Source organism: Schistocerca cancellata, chromosome 1 (genome assembly GCF_023864275.1).
Source record: "Schistocerca cancellata isolate TAMUIC-IGC-003103 chromosome 1, iqSchCanc2.1, whole genome shotgun sequence".
Lineage (NCBI taxonomy): Eukaryota > Metazoa > Arthropoda > Insecta > Orthoptera > Acrididae > Schistocerca > Schistocerca cancellata.
In genome coordinates this window covers 817,852,627-817,877,933 of record NC_064626.1, presented here as the reverse complement: position 1 = coordinate 817,877,933, position 25,307 = coordinate 817,852,627, and the positions used below count along the sequence as shown (strand labels likewise).

The window sequence follows — 25,307 nt, the reverse complement described above, 5'->3', positions numbered from 1 at the left end:
CCTTGAACTAGTTGTTAAGGGTTTTTCCCGTTCCATTCATGTACAGAGCGCGGAAAGAATGACTGTTTAAATGCCACTGTGCATGCTATAATTAATCTAATCTTGTCCTCACGGTCCATGTGGAAGTGATATGCAGCATGCTTTTAGTATATTCCTAGAGTCATCACAGAAGGAGTTTTGAGTTTGTAAGAAGGTATCTCGGGATAGTTTACGCCTGTCTTCAAGAGTCTCCCAAATCAGTTCTTCCAACAATCTGTAACATTCTCCAACAAGTTAAACAAACTTGTGACCATTTGAGCTGCCCTTCTCTGTACAGCTCAATACCCCCTACATCTACATACATACTCCGCAAGCCACTGCATGGTGCATGGCGGAGAATACCTTGCCGGAATCGTGCAAGTGTCTCTTTTATTCGTGTATGAATATTACATTTTAGTTGAAAAGGGGGCGACATACACGGTAATATTTAAGAGAAAGGGTGTTTTTTTCATTTTTTGGCGATATATCATTGTTTAGCGACTGCCAAATTTGAGTCCAAATGGTTCAAATGGCTCTAAGCACAATGGGACTTAACATCTGAGGTCATCAATCAAATTTGAGGAGTCTTAGGTCTATAAGTCAGACCGCAATTCCGAGAAAAATTTCCTCTGTACAGTTTAAAGATATAATCATATTCAACTTCCTGACGAATTGTCTTTGCTTTCTAATCAGTCGTTTTGCCCTAATACAGGGGGGCGTAAACTGCTGGCATTTGCCTAATTGGTGACACACATTAACGAGACGCCGAGTGTAAATGCAAACTCTGTTGTTGCTTTTCACAGCTCTTGTTTTTATGCACGTAAATTTGCATAAAGCGTTAATATCACATCTCTATTTGCTTTTGCGTTTCTATGCGCCCTGTGCTCGCGTGTACTAAATTGCCAGACCTCTGAACAGTATTTTCACTTCATTATACATTGTTGCAGTGTTTACATAGCGGCTTCCCGTCATATAGGAAACAATCGTCCTTCCTTCCATTTTGTGTATTCGTGCGTGTTCGTAAAATAATTAGGTGCAGTGTGTTTGTGTGAAACCATGCATAATTTAGGGAGTTGTGAAAAGTATATGGTGATCAGTGCGCGTGCTTGCTTTGAGGCCGAAAAGGAACAGGACGTGAGCAGTTCCACATCATAGCCAGAAATTGAACTTCTGAATGTTTCAGTATTAGTGAAAGTACAGTGAAGCGGATTTCGAGAGAATATACAGAAACTTCATGTCTTACATCACCAACGAAGAATTCTGTCAGGCGACAGAAGCTTGTATTGGACGGGTTTATCCAAGCGACCAGAAAAAGACACTCCACAACTTCTACGTGGACAAGCAGTTTCCCTCAGTGGCAGCCGCGTTGGAAACGTTGAAGACTGTAGTGGAAGATTTTCCTGATAAAAGTGACGCAAACCTTTGGCGTGCTATTCAAAAATTGGACTTCAGAAACAAAAATTTCAACAAAAAACCTGTGCCGATGGAAAATAACAAAGCAGCATGAAAGAGATACCAGTTCTTGCGGGAAATAAGATACTTGCCTAACACCAGATGGACTATTTATTACTATTACACTGATGAGAGCTGGTGTGGTGCATATCATTCCAGAAATGCCTTATGCATCAGAACATTTAGACGATTATATTCAAGAGTGAAGTAGCTAGAAAGGAGGAATTGAAAAACCGTCAGATTCTGGAAAAAGGATTATAATGTGTCACATTGGGAACGAATATGGACTCGTACAAAATGCTGGCGTGTGTTTTTACTGGGCAAGAAGGAGGTGAAAATTATCATTATGAAATGAATGCCAGACACTACAAAGAGTGGTTTAGTAGTGTTCTTGGAAAATTACCAAACAGATATGCGATTGTTTGGATCAGTCTTCACATCTCATGGTGACAAATCCAGTGTCACGAAATTCATCTGCGAAATGGAGGGAGGATTCTATTATAGAATGGATGGAAAGCAATAATGGAGATCTTCCATCTAATGGCATATCATACAAGGAACTTACTAAAGCTGGCCTATTGGAACACGTGCGACAGCACTTCATGGCGCAGGAATGCATTTTGAAAAGTATATTGCGATCAGTGGACACGGAAATCAATCTCTTGTGGTTGCCTGTAGCGCGATGTGAACTGAACGCCACTAAACTTATTTCGCATTCGTCAAGAACAACGTAGAAACGGAGAATTTTAAAATACATGATAATATACAGTTGTGTCGTTCCGCTCTGGAAAGTACTTCCCAAAGTGTCTGGAGGAATTCAGTGAGTCATTTACACAAACTTGAAAACAGTTATGCACGAAGAGCCCACTGTCTTGACATAGCAATCAAACTGTTGCTGATACAAGTAGACGACTGCAATAGCGGCAGCGAGACCTCAACCAGCAGCGAAAGCGATTAAGGTAGGTTTTATTTCAGTCGTCATTCTTTAGAGCAAAATTTGTGCTAATCGACTTTTTCATTTACTGTTGAAATGTGATAGACAAATGTTCATTTATTGTGAGCTGCTTGCATATCGAGCATTTATTTGCAATTTCTCCTCTGCTCTCAACGAAAACCGAACGCCGCAATGCTGTTCTGGAATGCGACTACGAAGCTGCCATTCTTCGCTGACGAACAGGCGCTTATGGCGCGTAACAACAGTGGTGGCGCGCTGATGTGACAACTACAGTCCACCACAGCCTAGCATGTATTGCAGTTACTAACACAATTGCTTTACAAACTCTTAACTAACAAACACGAGGAGTTTTCTTTTGTAAAAACATATGATGTAACCAATAAAAGTTCAAGCTTAACACCAGTGCCTTCTGCGATGCAATAGCTATAACGTTAAGCTCATCGCAATTGCGTTTTACATAATAACAATGAAACGAGTTATCAGAAAATAACGAAGATCCGCCTATAATTAGAACAAGGCTGTATCTTTAAACTGTGCACACGAAATTTTTCTCCTAATTACGGTCTGATTTTTATTTGTCCTTCAAGTTGACATTGCCGAAAAAAACTACAAAAAGCACGGTTTCTCTTATATATTACCGCGTATGACGCCTTATTTCAACTAAAATGTAATATTCATACACTAAATAAAAGTAGACATTTCCTCTATTCCAGCAAGGTGTAACACATCAATGTTCGTAATGCAATATGATCAGAATAGGAGCTCAAAGTAGGAGTCAATTATTATGAAATGGATAACAGTAATATCCTTTCCTGTTAATAAACTGGCTGAAACAGTTACATAAGACAACAAATCCAAAATATAGCGTAAATTTTTGCGGACACCCATGGAGACGATATGAAACGCAAACGGGCAACAGGGAGACAATGCTCTTCTGAAAATGAGAATTTTGTTAATTCGAATAGAAGTTTAGGCGTTAGAACATCTTTCCTGGAAGTATTTGTCTGGAGTGTAGCCTCATATAAAAGGTGGGTGGGTGACAGCACAGACAAGAGAACAGAATCTTTTGAAATTTGTTGTTTCGGAAGAATGCTGAAGATTAACTGGGTATATTATGTAACTAATAACAGGTAACAACTCATCGAATTAGGGAGGAAAGAGTTTTATGCAACAACTTAACAAAAAGTAGGCATAGGTTTATAGGAAACGTCATGAGACATCAAGGAGTAGTTAATTTGGTAATGGATGGAATTTGGCCGGAACTGTAAAGAGAGCAACGTTTGACTACACAACAGGCAGGTTCCAGTGGATGAAGAATGTAGTAGTTGTGAACAGATCTGAGACGAAGGACTTGCAGAGAGTAGACTAGTATGGAGCGCGCATCAAACCAATCTTCAAACTAAAGACAACAAGAACATCATTTGTTGTTAACATGCATTTTACTTCTGGCAGTACTGTTTATATACGTGGTTACATATGAATTGTAAGTATCCCTGTAATTAACTGTTTCACAATTTGCATTCACTTTTTCTCTTCCATCTCATTCATTGTCTGGTTACATTTTACCTCTCTCAAGAAAGTCATTCGTATGGTTACATTTTACCTCGCTCAAGAAAGTCATTCGTATCTCAAAAGCTGAAGTTTAAGGTTACAGCAGTTAGTTTAATGTCTTGAAGTAAAATGTACTTATTTTGTTCTGACAGTACTGTCAGTCATTACCGCTTCCTGCCAGTTACATTACCTTTTTGTTCTCACTTCTCTGAGTACCCCCTTGCAAAACAGGAATGTTCGTACCCACTTCTCTGCAATTTGGCATAGACGAATTCAGACAAGAAGAATGGCGTTTGTATTTGAAGGTAAACAATGGATGACAAAATTGATGATATTTAATCAGCCACATTAAACATTTATCTTGTATTATGTACACATTGTATTTGGCTATTTCAAACTAGTATGTGAGGAAAAAATTCGAAATAGGAATAAAAGGAAAGGAAACAGTGAACAAAATTGAAGAAAAAATTATCGATTTGTTTTTAATATTTTGAACTCATATGCCACAAAACATAGCTTTCAGTTTTTTAGATCATCTTTAAAAAATCCCAATAAAAGCATTAGAAAATGGTCTACAGAGACTGATCTGTATATCAGTAATGTGTCAATTGTATTTCAGGCACAACTTGATTTTCCTTTACATTTGCTAATAATAGAACTTACTTTAAGTAAGCTACGAATGTCAAATGGTAATCAGAGTAAAAACAAGAGTTTTTTGTCAAGCCACTATAATGGTTACTCAGAATTCATTTTTCAATTGCTATGTAACATTAAACAAAATATAAACATTTAACAGCTTATACTATCAGTTTAATAAATACACAGATCATGATTTTAACCAAGAAAATAAATTCTGTCATCAGCAAAGAGGAAATGAAAAGCTACATATCAAACATTGTCAGGAATTTAATGAAGAAATAGACACAGTTTTTCAGTTTGTTCCGACTTCATTCATCATAAGCTTACTTTTCATGTTCTCTCGCCTGCGTTCGTTCGAAATATAGTCTGGTAAAAGCACAACACATTCTGCATGTAAAATAAGTAGATAAAGAGAACTCATTACAACTCAAACAACCAATATTTATGAGATCTAAATAACTCTCCCTTTGTCACATCTCTTCCGAACCTCCACAGTAATATGGAGTGAAAAAAGCAAACCTAGCTCTACAATCAAGCCCTCGAAGGCACCATTTCCCATTCAAGCAGGTCCTCAACACAACTCATTAGGTTGAGTGCAACCCATTGCTACGGAAAAATTTGTGGTAGCACCGAGAAGCGAACTTGGGTCTTTCACATGGCAGTCAAGGCATGCTGAAGACTCAGTTACGTATGATACCTTAACAACAGAACGCAATGATGGTACTGTGAGCAATGACATCCAGGGCGCTGTACACATTGGCGTCCAGTTTGATGCTGTCTTCAGAAAGATGGTTTATACAGTTTCGCACTGTCGTTTAGTGAAAAGAGTACGAGCTTACCGAGATCGGGCCAGATTTGTGACTGGATTCATGCCTTCCTTGCCGAAAGAACTCGAAACGGTGCTCTCTGTGAAAGAAAATCTGGAGACGTAAAGGTAATTTTAGGTGTACCGCAAGTAAGTTTGATAGAACCTTTACTGTTTACAATGTATATCAACAATCTAGTGGAAAACGTTAGAAGCTCCGTCAGATTGTTCACAGATGATGCTTTTTATCTATAAGGCGGCAACAATGCTATACGACTAGCGAACTGCAAGAAGACCTGTAGAGGATTGATGCAGAGACTGGCAGTTGGTCCTGGACGTAAATAAATGTAATGTTATGCGCATAAATTCACTGCTTTACCATTACTCTATTGACGACAAAACAATGGAATCTGTAAGGTGCCGTAACATACCTAGGAATAACCAACCAGTGCAACATAAAGTGAAATTACCATATGCATCAAACTACAGAAAAAGGAGATGGTAGGTTGAGGTTTGTAGGAAGAATCTTAAGGAAACATGATTCATCCACAAAAGAAGTGTTTTAGCGATTCTTCCGATTCTTAAATATCGGTTATCTGTCTGGGACCCTCATCTGATTAGATTAGTAGAAGAGACAAGAAATTTAAAAAAGGAAACAACTTATAAATGTTCAGCATGTAACCATATTTACAAATTAATTTGTGATGTGAATGTAAAATCACTCGTTTCACATCTTTTTTATCGTGCAAAAAGATCCATGGAACATGAAACTAACTAGAAGATCCAACGAACAGCGGCGAGTTTCGTCACTAGATCTTTTGGTCGGCGCTAGAGCGTTACAGATGTGTTCAACAAACTCCAATGACAGACGATACAAGAGAAGTATTGTGCATAGCGACGAACTTTACTATCGAAATTTCGAGAGCGTACGTGCCAAGAAGAATCAGGCAACGTATTACCTTCTTCCACATACCTCTCGCGAAATGAGCACAACGAGAAAATCCGAGAAATTTGAGCTAATACATAAGTTTACTGACAATCTATCTTCCCATGTGCCATTTGCGAATAGAACACGGAAGAGGAGGAACAGAAATTACCAGAAATACGCTCCGCCACGCACCCTAAGTATTAATCACGCATTGTGGTCAGAAGGATTGAAAACATTTGAAATCGAAGTCAGAATAGTGAGACAGTATGAAATATAATCGTTGAAATATAGATCTAGTTTTTGAATGGGCGGAAAGATTAAAAAAAAAAGATACAATATTTGTGACAAGACGAATGTCCTTCTGAACAGACATAGGTAAACAGACTGACTAGTAAATACGCGTCACTACGCACAGCATTTGGAATTAAACACGAGTCACTGATCCGCGCACAGTATCACCCATTTCGATTTTGTCTGTAGGGGTAACGAATGAGCTTGAAGGTAACTGACTGACGATCGCAGCACGTATGCTAGACATGTCTTAGGACATCATCATGGGTGTGGAGACGATGCTCTTCTTGATCAACGCGCGACCTGCGAGGTGAAGCAGACTCAGTCATCTCAGAACAAGAAAACGTTCAAAGACGGGCATTCACTGAAAGTCGTGCTGACAATCTTTAGGAATGTCAAGATTTCTATACTGGAAAACTTCCAGGAGAAGTGCCAATCTGCAACCACTTCTCAATAGAGTGATGTGGCAGTGAGACAGCTGAAGCTTGCCATACCATCAAAACTGCCATGGAGGCCTATTACAAGGAGTACTGCTGCTCCATGGGAAAAAGAAAGAAAGAAAGAGAGAGAGAGAGAGAGAGAGAGAGAGAGAGAGAAATGCCTTCTCTTGTATATAAGAACATTAAATGACGTGTTGTTCGCAACTTTACATCCGCCACTTTGAGCCAATGGATGCTTTTAACAGTGTTCCGCAGCTTCAATGACATGCACACTAAATTATTTTCTGTTCTGGATATTATATTGAACTAAAATTTTTATTTTGTATTACCGTTTACTTTCAAACTTGAGGTTTTAAAATAACTTTTGCTGGGTCAGAAGTTTTCAAAAGATAAAGCGGCAGAGTGAAGCCAGTAACGAAACGCACCAGACGATTTCCCCCCCCCCCCCCCTCTTCTAGAAGGCATCCACGAACTTGGGGATACGTCGACCAGTGTGTCACAAAGCTAGGTCAGAAAACGCCAGAAAATTTGAAAACGTCCAGTTTTGCAAGTACCCTTGCATATAGTAATTGCAAAACTCCTTTTGTTAAATAACTTACTCTCACATAAGGTGAGTTCTGAGTTTTGTAAACTTTAAAGAGTATTTTTCACAGTGAGTGGCAAATCTTAAAGCGCCACCTCTCGTCGCAAGTCAAGGTACCACGCACAAAACCACGGCTAAGCTGTCAATTTTCCGAAGGCTCAGTGCAGTACGCCATACGCGTCCGGGTATCTTCGAGACACTGCCCGAGTTCCCGTTTCACCTCTCGCACCTTCACACGCACTTCCTCCCGCATGAGATTATAGCACATCGCCACCAGTCCCATTCCCAGCAAGAGGTATACGAAGTTGATAACAAGTTTGGTCTGGCTGCCGCCGTGCGAGTCACTGATGTTGGCACCGGGCACAAAATCACCTATGCCAATTTTACACAAGCTGGTGACGCAGAAGTAGGTGCTGTTGAGGTAGTTCCAGCCTTCCCACTCGGCGAACATGATGGTGCCGGCGAGGATATAGGCGGCAATGACCCAGAGGCAAGCGGTGGACGGGACTATGACGCGGCGCGGCGGGGGCGCGGGGCCCACGGAACCTCCCCGGCGCAGGCGCGGAGACCTGTCGCGGCTGCACTCGTGCACGCGCGCGTATAGCCAGCGAAACGTCGTCGCGAGCACCTTCCCCATGTTCATGAAGTACAGCACGTACAGCGGGATGCCGAACACGGCGTACAGCACGGTGACGGCCTTGCCCCACGAGGTGCGGGGCACCAGGTTGCCGTAGCCGATCATCGTGAAGACGGACAGGCAGAACATGAGCGCGGCGGGGAAGGACCACGTGTTGTCGAGGCTGGCGCCCGTGTAGCCGGCACGAGCGGCGCGCGCCACCACGTCCTGGAAGCGACGCAGCACCACGTCCGCGTCGCGCGCCCACGCGGCGGCGCCGTCTAGCGTGTTGTGCCGGTCCACTAGGTCCCAAAGCTCGTCGGCACAGGCGGCCCGCATGCCGATGACAGTGCGCTCCTGCTCCAGCAGCGGACTGTCGTGGCCGCGCTCCAGCCACATGAAGCCGACGGCGCCCACGATCGCGTAGCCGACGACGAGCGCGCCCACCCCCACCTGGGTGCACATGAAGGCGACGAGGCGGCGGCAGCAGGCCTTGAGGCGCTCGCGGGGGTCCACGTCGGTGGCGTCCGACGAGGAGCCGTGGCTGCGCACCGAGCCGCCGCGGGCTCGGCCCGCTCCGACCGCGCCCCGCATCGCGGCCAACACTGCAGTCGCTGCCTCCGCCTCTACCTCTACTGCGCCGGCCTTCGGCTCTATTCTCGCACTCCGTGGCACGGCGCCAGGGCGGCGACGACGTGCGAAGCTCGGCTTGACGCCGTTCCGAGAGCCGACCATCGTCTATCTCCCTCCACCCCCGCCCCCCTCCCTCGCGCTCAAGTCCCAAACACAAAGAAGCGACACTCCGAGACCTGAAAGTTCTTGCGAAACACGTCACCCAAACAATCTAAGATCGTATGACTGAACATGATATTTTGTGACGGCGTGTTGGCCAGTGTAGCATACTCAGGAAGTATGCCCTTAATACAGTGAGGTGACAAAAGTAGTGGCACAGCGATGTGAATATATACAGAAGCGGTAGTATAGCGTACACGAAGTATAAAAGAGCAGTGCACTGCCGGAGCTGCCATTTGGACTCAGGCAATTCATATGAAAATGTTTCCTAGGTCATTATGGCGTGCAGGCTTTGAACGCGGAATGGCAGTTAGAGCCAGATTCATGTGACATTCCATTTCGCAAATCGTTAGCAAATTCAATATTCCGAGAACCACTGTGTCAAGAGTGTGCCGAGAATACCAAATTTCAGGCGTTACCTCTCAAACGCAGTGACCGATGGCTTTCACTTAACAACCAAGACCAGTATTTGTCTAGAGATGTCAGTGCTAACAGACAAGCAACACTGCGTGAAAAAGCCGCAGAAATCAGAAACGGACGTACGACGAACGGATTCGTTAGGAGGGTACAACGATCTATGTTACTAGCCGATGGTAGAGTTCGAGTGTGGTGCAGACACCACAAAGCCATGGATCCAGGATCGCAACAAGGCACTTTGCAAGCTGGTGGTGCCAACACGATGATGTTCGGCTACTTTGAGACCATCTGCAGCCATTCATGGGCTTCATGTCCCCAAACAACGATGGAATTCTTATGGATGGCAATGCGCCATGTCATCGGACCGCAATTGTTCACCACTGGTTTGAAGAACATTCTGGATAATTCGATTAATGATTTTACCAGCCATCGAATATTTATGGGACATAATCGAGAGGTCAGTTCGTACACAACATCCTGCAGTGGCAACTCTTTCGCAATTGTGGGCGCTATAGAGGCAGCACCTTCCCCATGAACTATGGACCTTGCCGTTGGTGGGGAGGCTTGCGTGCCTCAGCGATACAGATGGCCCTACCGTAGTTGCAACCACAACGGAGGGGTATCTGTTGAGAGGCCAGACAAACGTGTGGTTCCTGAAGAGGGGCAGCAGCCTTTTCAGTAGTTTCAGGGGCAACAGTCTGGATGATTGACTGACCTGCCCTTGAAACATTAACCAAAACGGCCTTGCTGTGCTGGTACTGCGAACGGCTGAAAGCAAGGGGAAACTACGGCCGTAATTTTTCCCGAAGGGAATGCAGCTTTACTGTATGGATAAATGATGATGGCGTCCTCTTGGGTAAAACATTCCGGAGGTAAAATAGTCCCCCATTCGGATCTCCGGGCAGGGACTACTCAAGAGGACGTCGTTATCAGGAAAAAGAAAACTGGCATTCTACGGATCGGAGCGTGGAACGTCAGATCCCTTAACCGGGCAGGTAGATTAGAAAATTTAAAAAGGGAAATGGATAGGTTAAAGTTAGATATAATGGGAATACTCTCTTTCAAATTCTAAAGGTGGCAGGGGTAAAATACAGGGAGTGAAAGGCTATTTACAATTTGTACAGAAACCAGATGGCAGTTATAAGAGTCGAGAGGCATGAAAGGGAAGCAGTGGTTGGGAGGGGAGTGAGACAGGGTTGTAGCCTCTCCCCGATGTTATTCAATCCGTATATTGAGCAAGCGGTAAAGGAAACAAAAGAAAAACTCAGAGTAGGTATTAAAATCCATGGAGAAGAAACAAAAACTTTGAGGTTCACCGATGACATTGTAATTCTATCAGAGACAGCAAAGGACTTGGAAGAGCAGTTGAACGGAATGGACAGTGTCTTGAAAGGAGGATATAAGATGAACATCAACAAAAGCAAAACGAGGATAATGGAATGTGGTCGAATTAAGTCGGGTGATGCTGAGGGAATTAAATTAGGAAATGAGACACTTAAAGTAGTAAAGGAGTTTTGCTATTTAGGCAGCAAAATAACTGATGATGGTCGAAGTAGAGAAGATATAAAATGTAGACTGGCAATGGCAAGGAAAGCGTTTCTGAAGAAGAGAAATTTGTTAACATCGAGTATAGATTTAAGTGTCAGGAAGTCGTTTCTAAAAGTATTTGTACGGAGTGTAGCCATGTATGGAAGTGAAACATGGACGATAAATAGTTTCGACAAGAAGAGAATAGAAGCTTTCGAAATGTGGTGCTACAGAAGAATGCTGAAGATTAGATGGGTAGATCACATAACTAATGATGAAGTATTGAATAGAATTGGGGAGAAGAGGAGTATGTGGCACAACTTGACAAAAAGAAGGGACCGGTTGGTAGGACATGTTCTGAGGCCTCAAGGGATCACAAATTTAGCATTGGAGGGCAGCGTGGAGGGTAAAAATCGTAGAGGGAGACCAAGAGATGAATACACTAAGCAGATTCAGGAAGATGTGGGTCGCAGTAAGTACTGGGAGATGAAGAAGCTTGCACAGGATAGGGTAGCATGGAGAGCTGCATCAAACCAGTCTCAGGACTGAAGACCAGGCAGCATGACTCAATATTTCTGCTGGGGACTTCGAACGACTTGTCGAGTCCATACCACGTCGAGTCACTGCAAGGCAAAAGGAGGTCCGATGAGGTATCCCATGAGGTATCACCGTAGTGTACTGGCGTACCAAGCGACGCCCCCCCCCCCCTCACCCTCGCGGAAAAAAAAAAAAATTCTTCAGAAGCCCACTTCGCGTCCTGTTACGCCAACCAATCAGACCACCAATCCAGTACCAGGATGGTCTGCGCTTCGCCTCCCCCCCCCCCCCCCCCCCCCACACCACTCCAGTTCAAATCCTGTATACGCTCTTGTAGCTTAACGTAGCGTAGCAGGAATGTTTACTGGGAGATCATATTCTTATGAAATTTTTATGAAATTCTACAAGAACTGAAGATCAGCGCGTCGAGCGAAAGCTGTCAAAGTATAAATAAAGATAATTCCTAGCGCTGAAATAGATGAGAAGAACGGATAGTCTTTGACTACATGAACGGCGATCACTTCCTGGAATTGGTTACATTCGCGAACTGTGTATGCTAAACTGTTCAACAACTCGATCTTGAATTAACCACAGCTACAATTCTGATTTGTCCAAAGAATGTTGTTGTTGTTGTTGTTGTGGTCTTCAGTCCTGAGACTGGTTTGATGCAGCTCTCCATGCTACTCTATCCTGTGCAAGCTTCTTCGTCTCCCAGCACCTACTGCAACCTACATCCTTCTGAATCTGCTTAGTGTATTCATCTCTTAGTCTCCCCCTACGATTTTTACCCTCCACGCTGCCCTCCAATACTAAATTGGTGATCCCTTGATGCCTCAGAACATGTCCTACCAACCGGTCCCTTCTTTTTGTCAAGTTGTGCCACAAACTTCTCTTCTCCCCAATCCTATTCAATACTTCCTCATTAGTTATGTGATCTACCCATCTAATCTTCAGCATTCTTCTGTAGCACCACATTTTGAAATCTTCTATTCTCTTCTTGTCCAAACTATTTACCGTCCATGTTTCACTTCCATACATGGCTACACTCCATGCAAATACTTTCAGAAATGACTTCCTGACACTTAAATCTATACTCGATGTTAACAAATTTCTCTTCTTCAGAAACGCTTTCCTTGCCATTGCCAGTCTACATTTTATATCCTCTACATCGACCATCATCAGTTGTTAAGGAATCATAATTAAGCCGCAAAATGGTACTTTCACGTCCGATGCATGAAAATTGTTCGACAGGTGGGTAACATTGCCAAGATAAATTAATGAAAAAAAATTTATAGGAAAGATTCAAACAGCAGTTCCACCAACCGCCAAGAGCTTGTATAATCAGCTTAAGAGCGCTGATCTACAATTCCAATGGGAGTGGTTGTAAAAAAGACGTGCCGTGAAGATAGCCTCATACATTAAATTCAGAGAGTTCGCATTCTCTTCTGAGCCAAGAAAGATATCACTACATCCAAATCTGATCTTCCATGAAGACCTGAATGAAAAATTAGGGAAATTTTTCAACCTGCTTAAACAAGAGCTTAAGGTGGTTAGTGACAAACCACAGATTTTCACGCCCATGTTGCATGCGTTTTTTCCTTTATAGCTCGTATTTGTTGCATGAATACCTTACCATTTAACTGATAGCTACAAAAATTAATATAATTTTGGACTTCTTTAAGGCTCCGTACCAGTGCTTTTCGCCGCGTAGTCTGTGGCCATGCCACGGCACCCGCGGCTCCTTCCGTCGAAGGTTCGAGTACTCCTTCGGACATGGGTGTGTGTTATGTCCTTAGTGTAAGTTAGTTTAAGTTAGATTAAGTAGTGTGTAAGCCTTGGGACCGATGATCTCAGCTGTTTGGTTCCGTAGGGACTTACCACAAACTTCCAAAATTTCCAATAGTGCTTGTCCCGGTTATCCTCGTTCGAGACTTCAATTATTTTATCATATTATTCCAGGGAAATGACGAAATGGTTCAACACAAACGGTAGCAGGCTTTATTATGATTAGCTCCTTGTGACAACGAAAGACTTATGATATTGGCGATCCATCTAGCAACGAACTGTGAACACTGGTATAGCCTGATTCTCAGTAAACTGTTAAGCATATAGCAGCTACACTTCGTATACAATCTTCAAATTTTCTGATTCGACTGGGAACTTGGAAAAGTCAACAAGCTGGCTGAATCTGTACTAGTTTACTGAACACAGCGTATCTTATTAGCGAACGTGCGTATCTATTATCCAAAGCATGATTATATAATTGTGACTTGTGGGGGAAACAAGTTCGATGTTATCGTGTGCGCTCTGCACACCGGCCGGGAGAAGAAGAACGTTGAATGCACGCGCTGGACGAGGGCACAAGAAATTACGCATTTCGCATTACGAAACAACCAACATAAATTAATGTGTGTGGGTAAAGATCCCATGGCAAGATCGCCAAAATTCCCCCGTTGACCAGTAATTTCAGCTCGCTGACGAACCAAAATACAAAAAAATGCATAAAAAAGGTGTAAACCAGCATAATATATTTTGTATTTAAACTTCAATACTATGGTAAATACCAATAAAAATTACTTAATTCTGTATCAGCCACCAGGCATTCCACACTGCATAATCTGTTGCTGGATCACTCTTGTCGTCATGTACACACTGAAAAAATTTATAGTTTGTGAGCAGTATTTCTGTTTATTGTTCATCAGTTAACTTGTATTTCGATGTGCATCGTATGTGGTATTGTTTGATATTATCTATAGCAGATACCTAGGTATAAGGTACTATGATTATATTCATAAAGTTCGATTCTTGTAACAGTCCTTAATGTAATACCAATAGCTCAACAGTACCACTTGGGTTTTCTCCATCTGTTTGCTGGTTTGTAATTAAAGCCAATGACAATGCTGATTGTAACTAGCACCTAAACTTCGGGTTACAGCATTACTCGCTTTATTATTCAATATTATGGGTTTATGATTTTTTTTATCATTAGGACTGTACATAATTCCTTCCACTTTATAATACGTAAAATTATTAGAAAGTTCGTTACGTTACAACTTTTTATATTGTTATAGGGGCACGACTTTGTAGAACTTCGTTGCTTCTTAGTGCCATCTGGCAGTTAGCAATAACTGTACATATGTGGCCAATTTTCTGACAGCCGCAATACAGCTACTTCCTTGTCCCTGCAAGTAGCGTTGCAAGAGATACGCCTTATTTACATCCATACATGGCCTATATGTTAGTTACCACTGTCAATCACCTTGCATTTGAATCCAAGAGTGGCAATATGAGCTCCGGAAACACATATGGCTAACGTTATAATTTACGTAACACTTTGCAAATGTACTTTATATGTCTTCATTTTTGTCTATGAAATATTTCAGTGTGTACATGTCAACAAGAGCGATTGTACTCAACAGATTATGAAGATGTCTAATACCTGATGGCTGATACATACTGAATTAAGTGATAATTTTTATTGGTATTATCGTAGACTGGAAGTTTAAGGGAATAAGCTGAAACTAGTAGTCATTGGTGGAATTTTGGCGATCTTTACCTGGGATTTTCATCCACACATTTTCACGTAACAGATCACCAGTATTACAACTTGAGAATGTCAAATAACAACGAACATAAATTAACTTTCATTGTTTCACAACTAGAGACCCCATTTAGCGCCGAAACGAAGAAATGATTCATCATCGAAGTAGTATGAGAAACGTCTTTTGTGTGGACGATACAAGCACAGACTTTCCTGTGTTGACCGTTGCTTCTACTAAGCCCACACGCACCGCACCTTTTTAGTTAACTGCAGTCCCGCGAAATGTTTAATTGTGCAACTAACATGCAGTAGTGATATGAAAGTGATAAATATCTAACCACAGCAGAGATTAAATGTATACAACCGAACGCTCCATACTTTGGGTAGTGAAATTTTTGAATCTTCCAGACAAACACGTGTGACTCGTAAATGTCGTATGCGTGGCTTTCGTAGCCTACTAATGACTGGATTTATGCTAATGATGTGCATGGTGACTTCATTAATGACACAAATATTTTCTGATACAATCATCTGTTTTGTGTTTACAGTGATAGCGCATATTTTTGACGAATGTAATTTTGAGTTTTTACTTACTGATTCTGTTTTGTTTGACATAAAGTGATATACAGGCTGTAGGTAAAAGTTTATGCTATCTTTATTTATGGTTTCTCTTTTATTGTTTCTGAAACCATGATAATTATATTTTGGTTTGACACAGCTATAAATCTTTGCTACTTAGGTTGTTTGCTTCCATATAAATTTGAATGTGCAGTACAAATTTCTTTTGTATATTATTGAGTTTGGTGACTCTCGTAGATTGCCACCTCTTTAAATTACTTCATTTTACGTGAACTGACCTACCCTAAATAGTTTGCTATTTTTTTTTTTATCAAAGATCCAGTAGTCGAATCAATAGTATAGTAGGAGTCACCTACTCGGTGTTGGTTTGCTGTTTTTTTTTTTTTTTTTTTTTTTTTCTTTCTGTAGATAATTATGAATTATTGTCAGTTTAGCTTCATCATTTGTCTTGTCTGTCTGATTTGCTTCACAAGATCAGATATACGAATCAATTCTATGTTGCTATGCGTAGTGTAGAAAAGTTTCCTTCTTCGTACAAGAGTTTGAGAGAGGAATATATGTGGCCTATATAAATAGCAATTAACCAGCCATTGCTCCTGCATGTTATGTGAATCTTTCAGCTCTAAGCGGATCTTCATGCCGACCAGGAATAAGTTTATCTGTGAGTGAGTGTGTGTGTGTGTGTGTGTGTGTGTGTGTGTGTGTGTGTGTGTCTAGGACCGATTTCCGGTATCCTAGAATAGGGGTTTCCGGCCAGACTGGAGATGACTTATCGGTTTTTCACATTCCTGGTAAATGGATATGGTCAAAACATTCTAAACTGGTTTTAGAATTTGTGACTGTCCCTTGACGGCAGGTTTTTTTACAGCACCTGTAAGAAATAATGCTGTTGAAATCCTGGCAGAAGGAAGCACTTTGCTGTAGACTGCCATTGCGGGAAGCTTTAAATAGCCAATGGAAATGCCTGAATTCTAATACAGAGGTTGATTGGCTAGTGGCTTGAAATTTGTAAGAGCTTCGCACAGTGGTATGTAGTTCGTGGGACTGTAGCTCAAAATGGTTCAAATGGCTCGGAGCACTAGGGAACTTAACATCTGAGGTCATCAGTCCCCTAGAACTTAGAACTACTAAAACCTAACTAACCTAAGGGCATCACACACATCCATCTCGAGACAGGATTCGAACCTGCGACCTTAGCGGTTGGTTGGTTCCATACTGAAGGGCCTAGAACCGCTCGGCCACAGCGGCCGGAGGGGATTGTAGCCTCTGGGAATGTTGGAAGCAAGCCGCGGTGAAGGGGGGGAGGGGGGAAAGGGGGCAGCTGGGGGGGGGGGGGGGGGCAAGTGAGCTCCCTAAGTGCGACAGTTTTTTTTTCCGGCCGTTGTTGATTTTAGTGGGCACGCTTGCGCTCGGTAGAAAGAGGGCTCACGAAGAACGCGGAGCCCTGAGCTAGCAGGAAGTAGTATTTCGTGAACAACTCGACCTTGGCAGGGTTTAACTGACACTAATAAATTTCATTTATTTCTGTGGAAACTGGAAGTAAGGAGTTGGAATGTCTTCCAATCAAACGACTTTGAACTGTATCCCTGTCTTGTTATTGTGGAGACTGTCAGCGGAAGTCACAGAGGAGCCGAAATTCAGGGTAGCAAAGCACAAATGTTGAGTTCCACTGTCACATTAAAAAAAAGAATGCGGCAATACTGCCATAATTTAATTCTTGCAACACTGCAAACAAAAGTGATACAGGCATTAGTAATAGTGGAAGCTCCAGGGCCCGATAGAATCCCATCAGACTCTATACAAAATTTGCATCTGAATGAGTTCCTCTTAGCCATAGTATACCCTGAATATAAAATTTTGCTTGCTTGACCGCCCCGCAAAGCTTCAGGACAAAGTGCGGCAGCATGTTGGCAAGGGCTTCCCAGTAAAGTTGGACGTCACATGACGTGCCACAGCGCCAAATGGTGCTTGCCGTGCAACACGAGGCAGTTAAAGGAACGAAAAAGGACAGTACTTGTCACTCAGCGTGCAGTTACGGTGCGCTGTGGTGCTGGTCCTCATTTCAACATGGCCAGGAGACAAAATATGGGCGATTTCACACAGGGGAGAATCATCGGGAAACATTTAAGAAGGATGAATGTGACGAATGTAGGCCATGGGTTTGATACTGCTCACAACACTGCTTTCCGAACCACAGGCACTGCTACCCCAAGGTGGTCGAGCACGGTCAAATACAGCCGCAAGAAGAGACAGCCGTCAAATAACGGGTCCAATTGCAACCACATGTAAGAGAACTGCAAGGCATGCAATCGCACGCTCCACGATGGTACAGCAATTGAATGGGGTTGGTCTCTGGCGGATGACAAGTGCGTTGTGTTCCGTTGAGCACCGCACATCGACGGCGTCGTTCGTGACGGCCCAAGAACATAAGGAACGGACCAGCAAGAAGCGGGGTCGTGTGCTCTTCTCGGATGGTTGCATATTCAATCTGTGTAGTGATACTGCTCGAAACTTTTATGGCGACAGGGGAGAAAACGTAATGCACACACGGACATTGTCAAACGTTACCGTTTTGTTGGTCCACGTCTTATGGTGCAGCGAGGTATAATGTTACATGGGGTTACTGTTCTCCAAATCTTTGAACACGGTACACACACCAGTCAAGGTTATTGTTACAGTATACTTCTCCTTCATGTGCGTCTTTTCAGGGGCGCATTCGGTCCCGCATTCGGCGAACAGACTGGCCTGTCCGTTCCCCCGACTTAAAACCAATCGAGTACGTGAGGGGTGCGGTGAAGAGACGTATTACAGCAAGTCAAAACGCACCAACCATAACCCAGCAGCTAACTGCATCAGTGGAGGAAAGGGACTCCCTACCATAAGACCTTAGTAACTTTTTGGCCAGCTTCGGAACACGTTTGAGAGGATGCGTTGCTGCACGTGGTGATCGCACGGCCTATTGATAACCATGTCCCGCCTTTTTTAATATCCAGCGGACCATCATAAATCGCAGTGACTTCAGTGTAATTACTGTCTTTCAATAAAAGTCTCATTTCTGTTCGTCTCATTGTGTATTTCTTATAGTTAGTTTCGTCGATTTATGTCACTTGGCAATGGCATTTCACGCGAAAGTTACTTTTGTCCGAACCCTTTGCACACCGACACAGTTGCAAAACAAACAGGCTAGAGCCGTTTCCAGGAATGGCAGCAAAAGCGATCGCTAAACTACCCTCACATACGGTTGACATCCAGCTGTTAAACAGGGGTCATGCGAAACCTAATTCACGCTTCACATGACGTCTTGAAAGTGTGTCAAGTAGTGGGTAGAGTAGTTTCCTGCAAAAGTATCGGGTTCGAGTCACAGTCAGGCATTAAGTTTCAAATCGCCAGAAGTTTCAAACCACGTCACACACTGCTGCAACGTGGAAGTTCATTCTGGAGATGTATTTCTTGACTTCCGAAAAAAGCGTTTTAACTCATTAGCTCATCAATCTGCATTAATGAATACATGAGCGCACAGGGTATAAAACTAACTTTGTGACTGGATCTAGGATTTCTATGTAGAAAGGACCCAGCAAGTTATCTTGGATGGACAGTCATCGAGAAAATACAAGAACTCAGGTGCGTCCCAGAGAAGTGCGCTGGGATAACTGCCTTTCATGTTGTATATTAATGACCTGGCAGACCATTATAGACAACTGCAATCTGCAAAAGAGGTTAGTATTATTATTATTATTATTATTGACCTTTTTTTCTCAGACTTAAGTCTGGTTAAAAATGGAACGTGACGCGGACCTCGGTCAAGCGTGACTTCCTTGTAACTGTATGGTATATGTTATATTGCATTTAGGAACTTTCGGGTAATTGAACATGTATCAATAATTACAGATTTTTGTAGCTGTATATATATATGTTTGGATGTAGCTGTATTGCATTGATGTACTGGTGAATATTGTGAGGTATGACTCCTGTAGTTGATAGTATAATTGGGATAATGTCGACTTTATCCTGATGCCACATGTCCTTGACTTCCTCAGCCAGTTGGATGTATTTTTCAATTTTTTCTCCTGTTTTCTTCTGTATATTTGTTGTGTTGGGTATGGATATTTCTATTAGTTGTGTTAATTTCTTCTTTTTATTGGTGAGTATGATGTCAGGTTTGTTATGTGGTGTTGTTTTATCTGTTATAATCGTTCTGTTCCAGTATAATTTGTATTCATCATTCTCCAGTATATTTTGTGGTGTGTACTTGTATGTGGGAACGTGTTGTTTTATTAGTTTATGTTTTATGGCAAGTTGTTGATGTATTATTTTTGCTACATTATTATTATTATTATTATTATTATTATTATTATTATTATTATTATTATTATTAAGTATTATCTGAATACAAAATGCACCAATATTCAGACAGATAAAGTATCAAAGTTGTGCAAAGATTGGAAAATTGGTTTAAATATTCAAAAAAGTAAAATTTTGCACTTCACAATACGAATAAACGTTGTATCCTATAGTACAATATCAGGGAGTCAACTGAAATCAGTCAACTCACAGGAGCATCTAGCTCTAACCATTTGTACAGATATGAAATGGAATGATCGGATATGGTCGAGCAGGTGGCAGATTTCCGTTGACTGGTAGGTTACTAGGGAAATGCGATCAATCTACAAGGGAAACTGCTTACCAGACGCCCGTGACACCCATCCTCGAATATCGTTCAGGTGTGTGGGACACATACCAATATAGGGTATTGAATGTATACATAGAAGGGGCAACCGAATTGTCACGGATTTGTATGACTCAAGGAAAAGCGACACCGAGATGCTAAAAACGAACTGCCAGTTGCTTGCAGACAGACGCAAAATATCCCAAGAAAGCTCACTTATAAAGTTCTAAGAACCACATTTAATCGAGGGATCTAGGATTATATAAAAACCAGGAGGAATCGCACACGTACGTACTGCGAATGGAAGATTAGATTAATTGCAGCGCGCTCAGTGGCTTTTAAACCATCAATTCTCATGCTCCGTCGCGAATTACCATCTGGCATGCAGTTCCCAGTCGTCTGCAGAGTATGGATATGGCTGTAGATGTAATTATTATTTCGTAAACAAAACATTCGCATTGTAGACAACAGCAAGAATAGACTAGCATATACATAAATACAATGCTGGATCTGCCGTAGCGTGTCTGACTCCTAGGCAAAATGACAACTGTTAATGCAATATATGTTTGTACTGTGAATAAAAATGACTTGAACCATGCACGAAGGGGAAACACAAGACATCAATAAATTCAACATGACAGGCGCAACCGCAGCCATATAAAATATATTTTCTCTTGAATGGAGAACTATTATGCCCCCCCCTTTTCAGTTTTACAAGTATTACGTGGAGCGTAGCAAACCTTCATTACCGGGAGACCTCGTCCGGACCGTACCGAGCCAGTGGCGAGACAGCCCCCGCGTGTGCAGCCACAGAGTGGGCACAAATACTGACAAGTAGAAGAAAACCAATAGAGGAAGACTGTTTAAGAATCAAGTGGGAGAGGTACGTGAGTTCTCTCACCACTTGAGTTCTGATGTTCTGCCTATGAGAAGAAAGCTTTCCGACTACTACCCAAATAGTGTCCATCACTAACAACAGCCACTGCCTGCTCAGCTCGCTCATATTCAGCAATGTAATTCTTTCTGCTACTTCGCCGCGGTATTGTAGGATCTAAAGGGTCGGCAAACGAGCGCTATGCTAGAAGCAATTCTCCCGAAGAAAGGGAATTCCTGGAAAGAGTAGGTTCTTAACTCTTAATAACAGCGCCTTCCGCATATTTCCGATTAATAATTTATAATCCGATTAATAATTTATAAATATTAGTAATTTATGAGGACCAAATAAAATATGTTCTTCAGTATTCATCACAATTTGAAGATACATTTAATTTATTGTGCGCAATATTTTTATCAATGTAGTTTATTCAAGTAACATTTTCCAATAATGCTTCATTTTTCCTAAACCTATCCACAAAATGATAAAACCTGCCAGATATATGAATGAAAAATTGCAGAAAGATACTTTTACAGTGAGTGCGGAGCATAACTTCTGCAGTTCTGCTAGGCTCACAATCATCTCGGTAAGGTTCTGGACCTCGTTTTCAAAGTGGAGTCTTTAATTTCAATAAGATACGTTAACTTTCGATCACATAATGACTTTGCCCACAATGCAACTTGTAAACAGTTCATTATCGAGATGCGGTGTGTGACTACAACATGCGACACCAACTTTCTTTCACGAACAGCATGCTTACAATCACTTAGCAAAGATAGTACAATGAAGACAAATATAGTAATGTTTACTCTTTCATGTTTTTTTATCCTTCGACATGTAGAGTCGAGCGAAATCTTCATGTGCCTCACGCTCCAAGTGATGGTGTGATTACGCGAAGTTGCGCAGTGGTTGGCACACTGGGCCCGATTTCAGGACGACGACGACGGTTCAAATCCACATCCAGCAATCCAAATTTAGGTTTCTCGTAATTTCCCTAAATCGCTTTAGGCAAATGCCGCGATTACTCCTTTGGAAAGAGCACGACTCATTCCCCCCGCCCCCCCCCCCCTGTTTGGGCTTGTGCTTCGTCTCTAATGACCTCGGTGTCGACGGGACGTTGAACTCAGTATCCTGCCTGCCTTCCTTCTTCCGACTGATGTGTGCCGTTCAAAACTAATTATGCGAAGCACTTTACCGGCAGACATAGATCAGACTTATTCATCAAATATCATAAGGAAATTGCAAGTATTTGGTGTGAAAGAACTTCGGCTGAAAATCGCTGGCACATCCAGACCATATCATAACATATGGCGGGTTCCTTTCCATCTTTTGCACATAATAAGAATTTGCCTTGGATCAGAAAGCTATATTCCTCCTCTGTGAACTACGATGTATCGCAAATTCATCAAAAAATAGCGCTTTTGAGCAAACACGACATTTGGAAACCGTGCCAACAGCGTTTTCTGAAGTCCACTACGTAGTCTTTCTGACAGTATTTGGAACGAAGTGGAGCTTCGAAAAGCGATTTATAGACGCTTATCTATGTCACTGTTTGTACTGTCTGTGTACATTCTTGCAACCCCCCCCCCCCCATACACACATACATACATACATACATACATACACGCTACTAATCGCTCCACAGAGTTATCTGTGGCTATTCACATAGTCATGGCTTCACAAATGATACAATGCAATCCTGAAACAAAACGTTATAATACTGACAACAATGTTTTCGCCGGCTTCGATGCAGGGTTACCAATAAAACGACTATTAATTTCCCCAATCGCACGAAGTCGGGGTACCGGGACTTCTCTGACATCCTGTAGCTAAATGGTGTTGCAGGTGCCATCAGACTTCGAATTGCGTCTTTCTTAAAGTTTATTCTCCGTGTTCTCATTTTGAGGATTAATGTGGCATATTTTGATTATTTCTGTTGAGAACGCAGCATGTCATTCTCAATGGAGAGAAGTCTTCCGAAGTAAGAGTGATTGCAGGTGTGCCGCAGGGGAGTGTCGTAGGACCGTTGCTATATATATATATATATATATATGACCTCGTGGATAACATCGGAAGTTCAGTGACGCTTTTTGCGGATGATGCTGTAGTACATCGAGAGGTTGTAACAATGGAAAAATGTACTGAAATGCAGGAGGATCTGGAACGAATTGACGCATGGCAATTGTATCTCAGTGTAGACAAGTGTAACGTGCTGCGAATACATAGAAAGATCCTTTTTCATTTAGCTACAATATAGCAGGTCCGCAATTGGAAGCTGTTAATTCCATAAATTATCTGGGAGTAGACATTAGGAGTGATCTAAAATGGAATGACCATATAAAATTAATCGTCGGTTAAGCAGATGCCAGATAGATTCATTGGAAGAATCCTAAGGAAATGCAGTCCGAAAACGAAGGAAGTAGGTTACCACTTGTTTGCCCACTGCTTGAATAATGCTCACCGTTGTGGGATCCGTACCAGATAGGATTGATAGAAGATAGAGAGAAGATCCAACTGAGATCAGCGCGCTTCGTTACAGGATCATTTATTATCGTGAAAGCGTTACGGAGATGATAAACTCCGGTGAGACGCTCAGTAGCTCGGTACGGGTTTTTGTTGAAGTTTCGAGAACATACCTTAACCGAGGAGTCAAGCAGTATATTGCTCCCTCCCACGTATATCTCGCGAAGAGACCATGAGGATAAAAACAGAGAGATTAGAGCCCACAAAGAGGCATAACGACAATCTTTCCACGGACAATACGAGACTGGAATAGAAGGGAGAACCGATAGAGATGCACAACGTACCCTTCGCCAAACACCGTCAGGTGGCTTGCGGAGTAAGGATGTAGATGTAGATATGTCACAAGATTATCTCCAATGTCTGACACTTTGAATTTCAGATTTTTAAATTTCTGTAATCAACATATCATTAAGGGTATTTACGTATTTTGTTTTATTTCATGAAATCATTGGATGCCCTGTAGTTAATCATTCGTCGAATCAAAAAAGGTTGCAACCACATTTATATTGATAGCATAAGTAAGTGCTTCACAATTACTCTTAAAATATGTATACCGTTTAATTAGCAAAGTACTCTTCCTGAAAAATATTAAGTGCTTAACTATGAATCATTTGAGGTTCAATACGTTTTGAGTAATTCTTGTCAAATTAAGCTCTTAGGGTACGGCACGCTTATAGGTTACTACTAGGTAATATCAAAACTGGCAATTTTGGAATCCTGCCCCCCTCTTGGAAACAATTCTGCGGATACGCGTGGATGAATGTAAAATTATGCTGTCAGGATACTTACAAGAAACCATAAAATTAATAATTGAAAGCACTAATGTCAACGCATTGAGAAGGAAACAAGGGTCCATAACAGCTCTACAAGACTTGTTGAAAGAATGGTCTGTTAGGAGGATAGTGCCTTAGTAAACACTGCAGCCATACACGGGGAGTGTCCACGGAAACTATTCTTGCAACTAACAATTTCATTCCCGAGGGTCACGTAGTGAAACTGTGGGAAGCTTTATGGCCCTATCCAAGAACTGACCAAGGTGTTGGTTTTATGTCAACTGATTATCTGCGTCCGGGTCGGTAGATACTGAAACTATGACAGTGAAATCTGATTGAATATGTATGCCCTATGACGACGATCATAAATATGTAAATAAACGTAGTTATTGTAGGAGTGTTGGTTTAGGGTGGTCACTTTCGTCCATTAGTTTACTATATCGCAAATGGTCACGATTAGCAGAGGTGACAGCAGAACTTTTTGTTTTAGCCGCCATGTTAGTGGGGACGTGGAGCGGCTCCTCTTCAAACAGTCAAGACCATACTATGGTTCATCGGAACACTGTTGACGCTCCTTTGGTTTCCGACAGTGCGTCGATGATGGGTACGACGTCCTGAAATATGTTTTATGGTCTCATTCATTCAGCAGCGCATACTGGATATAGTTTTAGATGTCATGATTTAAATAAATAAATGTTTTGCCTTAACGAACTTTCCGAGAAATATGACAGCTGAAGAGCTCCGCCTAAGTAAACAGTGGTCTGATACACAATAGGCTATTTTATTTTGTTGGGCACATA

At 42.0% G+C, this 25,307-nt stretch overlaps 2 protein-coding genes across 4 annotated transcripts in view; both read right to left on the bottom strand.

The window, feature by feature from the left end:
- Positions 1-25,307, bottom strand: part of LOC126188217 (mitochondrial protein C2orf69 homolog) — a 231,199-nt gene that overhangs the window by 146,495 nt on the left and 59,397 nt on the right. The gene's annotated exons all lie outside the window — the stretch shown is intronic.
- Positions 5,397-9,013, bottom strand: LOC126105075 (potassium channel subfamily K member 10). Its single transcript, XM_049912340.1, has one exon. The coding sequence runs from the start codon at positions 9,011-9,013 to the stop codon at positions 7,805-7,807; it is 1,209 nt and encodes a 402-aa protein (XP_049768297.1). The 3' UTR covers positions 5,397-7,804.